Genomic DNA, 7,341 nt, shown 5'->3' with positions numbered 1-7,341 from the left:
CCCCCCCCCCCCCCACCTCGGCCTTCAACCTGCCGCCGCCCGGTCTCCAGCCGCCAATTCGGTCTCCAACAGGCCGAAACTCCGTCTGCAACCGCTACGCCGTCTCCAGCAGCCGCAGCTCCAAGCGAAATCCGGTGACTTCTAACCTTTGTTATTTCGTTATTTCGTATTGCATTTTATTTCATTATTTCATATTCCATCCTTATTGCATTTTATTTCATTATTTCATATTCCATCCTTAGTATTTTGCTCGTAGTAGCCCCTGTACCTTGTCTGTTGTCTGTTGTTGCTGTTGCTGTGGTCGTTTCTTAGTTTTATTTCGGGAATATTACTTTGAATGTGTGTGAGCTTTGTATTTCCTTGCTGCTGCTTTGATACTGTCACCGGGTTCATCTTTATATTTTCCTATGCTGTCGGGTAGTTGTGGCTGTGGGTGGTAATGGGTGGATAGGGTCATGTCCGAGGGGGTTGGGGCGTGGGGCCGTGGTGGGGGCGGGGGATGGGGAGAGGGCGGGAGTGGGCGGGAGGCCAAGGTTGGGCCGAGGGGGAGGTAGTGGGGGGCGTGTGGATAGCGACGGTAGGCTGAGGGTTGGGTCTTGGAATATAGGGACCCTTCAGGGTAAGTCCGTAGAGCTTGTGAAGATTCTTAGGAAGAGGAGGATCAACCTTGCGTGTGTCCAAGAGACCAAGTGGGTAGGGTCTAAGGCTAGGGATGTGGATGGTTACAAGCTGTGGTACTCTGGGAGCGAGAGGTGTAGGAATGGAGTTGGCATCTTAGTAGATGAAGAGCTTAGAGGTCAGGTAGTGGAGGTGAAGAGGATCAACGATAGGTTGATGACTATTAAGTTGGTCATTCGGGGGTTTACCCTGAACGTGTGTAGTGCTTATGCGCCGCAAGTGGGAGCGGAGGGGGAGGAGAAGATGCGGTTCTGGGAGGCTTTGGAGGAGGTGGTGAGAGGCGTGCCCAGTTCGGAGAAGATTGTTGTAGCAGGGGATTTCAACGGGCACATCGGGGCGCTACCGGGAGGCTTTGGGGATGTGCATGGTGGTTTTGATTTTGGAGAGAGAAATGAAGAGGGGGCGACCCTATTGGAGTTTGCGAGGGCCTTTGGGCTGGTGGTGGTGAACTCGGGCTTCCCGAAGAAGGACGAGCACCTGATCACCTTTCGGAGCGCGATAGCCAGGACCCAGATTGACTTTTTGTTGCTTAGGAAAGGGGATAGGGCGTTGTGTAAGGACTGTAAAGTCATCCCGAGTGAGAATCTCTCAACCCAACATAGGCTTTTGATTATGGATTTGGGTATAAAGAAGAATAGAAAGAGGAGGAGTAAGGAGTGTAGATCGAGAATTAAGTGGGGCGGCTTGACGCCAGTGAATGCGTGGGAGATAGGGGAGAGGTTGGCGGGCAAGGGGGTGTGGGAGTGTACGGGGGACGTGGATAGTATGTGGGACAGGGCGGCAAGGTGCATCAGGGAGAATGCAAGGGAGGTGTTGGGTGTTTCTAGGGGCCGGGCCGGTCACCATCGGGGGGATTGGTGGTGGAATGAATAGGTGGAGAAGAAAGTGGAGACCAAGAAAGAGGCGTATGCTAAGTTGGTGGAAAGTAAGGACGAAGAAGAGAAGCGGGTAAACAGGAAAGAGTACAAGCTAGCGAGGAAGGAGGCGAAGTCAGCGGTCACGGCAGCTAAGACGGCCGCTTTTGAGAGCTTGTATGCAGGGTTACAGGGGAAAGGAGGGGAGAAAAAGTTGTTTAGACTCGCTAAGGCTAGGGAGAGGAAGGGTCGTGACCTCGATCAGGTGAGGTGCATTAAGGGGGAGGACGGTAGAGTGTTGGTGGAGGACGGCCACATAAAGAAGAGATGGCAGTCGTACTTTCATAGGCTCTTGAATGACGAGGGGGACAGAGCTATTGTGTTAGGGGAACTGGAGCACTCAGAGGAGTGTCGGGATTTTAGCTATTGTAGACGTTTTAAGGTAGAAGAGGTTAGACAGGCAGTCCACAGGATGCGTAGGGGTAGGGCGACGGGGCCGGATGAGATACCGGTGGAGTTTTGGAAGTTCGTTGGAGAGGCTGGTGTAAGGTGGTTGACTGGATTGTTTAATGAAATTTTCAGGACAGCAAAGATGCCCGAGGCGTGGAGGTGGAGTACCATGATCCCTCTCTATAAGAATAAGGGGGACATTCAGAGTTGTAATAACTATAGGGGGATTAAGTTATTGAGTCACTCTATGAAGATCTGGGAGAGAGTGGTCGAGGTGAGGCTGAGACGGATAGTGTCTATCTCGGAAAATCAGTTCGGATTTATGCCCGGCCGCTCGACGACGGAGGCAATCCACCTGGTACGGAGGTTGGTGGAGCAGTATAGGGAAAGGAAGAAGGATCTGCACATGGTGTTTATCGACCTGGAAAAGGCTTACGACAAAGTCCCCAGGGAGGTGCTTTGGAGATGCTTGGAGGTGAGGGGAGTACCGCAGGCATATATCAGAGTAATTAAGGATATGTATGAGGGAGCGAAAACCCAGGTGAGGACGGCGGGAGGAGACTCAGAGCATTTCACTGTCCGGACAGGATTGCATCAGGGATCTACTCTTAGTCCCTTTTTGTTTGCGTTAGTAATGGATGTGTTGACGCGGCGTATTCAAGGGGAGGTGCCGTGGTGTATGCTCTTTGCAGACGATGTAGTTCTGATAGATGAGACTCGAGGGGGTGTAAATGACAAATTAGAGATGTGGAGGCAAACTCTTGAGTCTAGAGGGTTCAGGGTGAGCAGAAGCAAGACAGAGTATGTGGAATGTAAGTTTAATGACGTGAGGCGGGAGAACGAGGTAGTAGTGAAGCTGGAAGCACAGGAGGTATGTAAGAGGGATAAGTTCAAGTATCTCGGGTCCGTGATCCAGAGTAACGGTGAGATTGACGAGGATGTCTCGCACCGTATTGGGGCGGGATGGATGAAGTGGAAACTCGCGTCGGGGGTGCTGTGTGATAAGAAGGTGCCGCCCAAGCTTAAAGGCAAATTCTATAGGGTGGTAGTCCGTCCGGCCTTGCTGTATGGAGCGGAGTGTTGGCCAGTTAAGAACTCCCACATCCAAAAAATGAAGGTGGCAGAAATGCGGATGTTGCGCTGGATGTGTGGACTGACTCGAGGGGATAGAGTTCGGAATGAGACTATCCGGGAGAAGGTTGGTGTGACTTCAGTGGAGTGTAAGATGCGGAAAGCACGATTGAGATGGTTCGGACACGTGAAGAGGAGGGGCATGGATGCCCCGGTCCGTAGGTGTGAGAGGCTAGCGTTGGATGGTTTTAGGCGGGGTAGGGGTAGGCCGAAGAAGTACTGGGGTGAGGTGATTAGGCGGGACATGGAACAGTTACAGCTCACCGAGGACATGACCCTAGATAGGAAGGTCTGGAAGACGCGAATTACGGCAGAAGAGTAGGGCCAGATTGGGTCACTAGCGTAGGGAATTACTTGGTGGGGGTTTTTTTTATTTTTTATTCCCGTTATGATTCCGTATTCAGTGTTCCATGCTTATTACGAATCTGTGTGCTTTCCTCTGCTTTCCTCTGTTTTATATTCCTTATGGGTGCCGTATTTATGTTATGTCATCTGCTTCTGTGCTTTACTATGTGTTTGTGTGATATCTTGTGCCTTGAGCCGGGGGTCTTTCGGAAACAGCCTTTCTACTTCATCAGAGGTAGAGGTATGGACTGCGTACATCTTACCCCCCCAGACCCCACTAAGTGGGAATACACTGGGTTTGTTGTTGTTGTTGTTGTAGTAATACCACCTCAATACACAATAAAGTGTATAACTAATGCTTGCATTAGTTATACATAGGGTAAAAAGGTATACCAAATAAGGTACTACTAGTACACATTTAAACTAATGCATGCATTAACATTTCAATACACTCTACCAAACGACCCCTAAGAGTATATTTTATAAAATAACTGTGCTAAACATTTTTCAATCTACATCAGCTAACCCAAGCGGAACCAGAATTTTCAGTAAGGGGGGTTCAAAATATATATATATAAAAAAAAGCACATAAAGAAGCCAAGGGGATTCAACATCTATTAGATATACATAAAAAATAACTTTAACCTCATCTATAGTAGTGTAATTTTTCGTCGCAGGGATTCAGATGAACTCCCTTCCACCCTCTTGGCTCCCACCCAGAGCTAAGTCCATAGATTACAAGCTTAATCCTAAGTAAATAAGTTTTTAAAATTGATAAAGGTATTTTATTGAGTATCCAGCAACAAGAGAGTGCTGTAGGAGTTATATAAATTGTGAAGTATTTTCCAGCATGAGGGACTGCGGTACATTTGTTTTACATCATCTTTATAAAAGTATTCATTTTTCATTACATCTTCAGGACAGTAATTCAAAAAATCCAGCATCGTAAATGTACCAAATATTTTGAGAAAATTACAAACCTTAGAAGGTCTGATTGGCCGACAAAATCAAAGTTCCATTTTTTTTCTTATGAGTTTAACCAACCCATCAAAAAAGGTATAATAAATTTATGACCGTGTGCTGATTCCTCCTGTATATATTAGTCAAAACTAAAACATCTCTTATGAAATATATGAGACTATAGAAATCTAAGCGGAAAAAAGTTTTATAGGTAATAGATGAGAAAGTCTATATGTTAGCAAAAAACAGACAGATGCAAATTCATGTTCCATAATTGAAAGGTGTGTCCAATCCCCACCGTAAAAATGCATTTGTTTCTTTATTTACTTTTTCAAATATACCTAGTTGCCTCTGTGGCAAAGCAAAACATATTATCGATTGTGGCAAAGAGTTGAAAATAGAATATACAAGATGCAGCAACACTTACAGCAAGAATTCCTTGCCAAACAATATATCCTGGAGATCAACAACTCGAAGCTTCCTACTGCTAGCACGCACCAAAGCAAGAAGATACTCCCAACTCAGGATGCATACAGATCTATTTATAATATCTACTGCATCAATCTCAGAAATATCAGCTTCAGTCAACAAATCGAGCAGTGGGTGAAAATCAGTATCCTTGATGTCATCCAACAAAATCACTAAGCTAGACACCTCATGGCGAGCTTTTTTCAACTTGGCCTGGGTCACAACATGTGCAGTAAGAATATAAGATTTCAGATTACAAAGACGACGAAACAAGCAGAACATTCTGGAGCAAAAATCACAAAAAACATGGCTAGCACCGAAAAGGATAAAGGTAACTTGTCTAATAAGGAACAGTAAGCATATCCTTTTATCATGCATTAGCCATACTTATGGACCCAAACCACGAAATATATTTATCTAGCATCTAGAAGAAAAAAATTTCTTGAAACAGATGTCAAATCATGTCATTCCCCAATATAGACTTTCTTGAAATGAAACAAAACCTTTCTATAAGAAAACCATCTCTTTCCCGAAGATATTCCGCAATTAGATGTCTACATAAAAGGTTGAGCAACACACTCCCTCCGTTTCAATTTGTTTGATTGGTTATGACTTGGCATGGAGTATACAAGAGTAACGAAGGCTTTTAAATCTCGGGGTCTTAAACTAAAGAGATGTCGAAAGTACCAAAATGTCCTTTAATCTTGTGGTCTTAAACATGTCATGTGGAAAGTTGAGACTAAAGAGTAACCAAAAAAAAGGATAGAGGCATTATTTTTGAAATAGACTAAAAGACAGCCAGAATGAAACAGAGGGAGTATTAATTAGCATGAAATTATAATAAAAACGGCATTTCAGATGGTTGTAAACACTGGACAACTACGGTATCACAAACCTTATAAAGAGCTGATAAAACTTGTTTATTAGGTGGAACTCCTCTAGCTTGGGAAGAATAGATGTATCTGGACCAAATTTGAGAAATAGATGTCAGAAACATCAAAAAGCAATAACAATAACACTTACAGGAAAAATAAAAAACATCAGCCAACAGCCATCTTATCAAATAGAAGGGCAAATCAACGCAGCATTGGTACATTCATTGGAAGTTAACCTGAGGCATAACATGCTACGTGTCAAAGTTCAGAGAACACGAGTAAGGTTTACATTTTCATTTTACTAAGACTAGTCATTTCTTTTTCTTTGAATCGTGTGTTCAGAGATCAAAGTTGATTAAGTGTTCCAAGGTCATCAAATCTACTTCTCCATTTTGTTTAAATTTGTCGTTTCTCCTTCATATATTCATGTCTTCAGATATGAAAGTTGATTGCAAATGTATATCCGTTTTCCCTCTATTTGACTCGTGAACAAGATGGAGCATAGAGCAAAATCACAAATTCCACTAGTATCTTAATTTCTGGACCAGATGCTTCGGTATATCCCTCTTAACATAAAAACAACACTAATACATTCTAGCATGATTTTATGCCAACCTACAAACCCGTCGACAGTTAAACCAAAATTACATCTCCAGAGTTCTCAAATTTTACTAGCTATAGAGAAGGTTGACAACAAATCACTCTCTATCGGACTATCTCATACCGGTCTAATTAATATAGTGCTAATTAATCATTTCGGATCATCTAGAACATCCTAGTTTATCGTGGATAATCCTAACTGAGAATTTACCTTAAAACGAGTGGTTTCAGTATCAATCAACTCCTAAAATCTCCATAATCGACAAAAATAGTACATAAATGTCATAAGTTTTAGTTTCCAGCAGAGCAAAACCGCGATAACAAAAGCAGACACATCAGAATTTACAATTAGTGAAATTGAAATGCAAACATATAAATATTACTAACAGAACGGAGAAAAATGTTAGAAAGTGATGTATAGCAAGGTAAAATTACATGAAGAAATTGTTTACCTTGTTTCTAAGGAGGAGATATCGGTGCCGGCGGACATGGCGATGTTGAGAATTGAGATAGCTCCGATGGGGAAAACGATTACTACAAAGTTCCGATAAACGACTGGGTTTATATACTCCGATACAGTTGGCCGTTACATGCGAAGAAGGAATTTAATGGAATCAAACAAGTCTACCTACTTTTCATCTATACTACAATATGATTTTGTGCCCTTCTTATTTATATTTTCTCTTGTTCTTTGGTTTTTTTCATTTTCATGTATATTTAGTTTTTCAATTGATTGTATACTTTTATTATTGGACGATTGAGGGGAAAAAATGTTTTATTGATTAAAATTTTTAATTTAAATAAAATTATATAAAATATAAGTTTCAAATATCTCTAATGGAAAAATTACAAATTCCCTTATAGGTAGTTTTGTTTTGAAACATGTTTGGATTGACTTATTTTAAGTGTTTTTAAGTTAAAAATATATTTACAAGCACTTAATTTTTGATTAAAATAATAAAAAGAAGTCAAAGTTAAGC

At 42.5% G+C, this 7,341-nt stretch overlaps 1 protein-coding gene across 1 annotated transcript in view; it reads right to left on the bottom strand.

Moving 5' to 3' along the window:
- The window catches only part of LOC107840205, a 13,466-nt gene extending 6,393 nt beyond the window's left edge, over positions 1-7,073 (bottom strand). The window contains exons 1-3 of the mRNA XM_047395022.1: positions 6,814-7,073; positions 5,782-5,848; positions 4,846-5,099 (exon numbers count right to left, since the gene is read on the bottom strand). Of these exons, the coding sequence (XP_047250978.1) occupies positions 4,846-5,099; positions 5,782-5,848; positions 6,814-6,851 (359 nt within the window). The 5' untranslated portion in view covers positions 6,852-7,073. The remainder of the gene's footprint in view (positions 1-4,845; positions 5,100-5,781; positions 5,849-6,813) is intronic.
- Positions 7,074-7,341: the final 268 nt, after the last annotated feature.

Source organism: Capsicum annuum, chromosome 8 (assembly GCF_002878395.1).
Source record: "Capsicum annuum cultivar UCD-10X-F1 chromosome 8, UCD10Xv1.1, whole genome shotgun sequence".
Lineage (NCBI taxonomy): Eukaryota > Viridiplantae > Streptophyta > Magnoliopsida > Solanales > Solanaceae > Capsicum > Capsicum annuum.
Note: the sequence above shows the minus strand (reverse complement) of the source record. Positions and strands in the feature narration are given on the sequence as shown.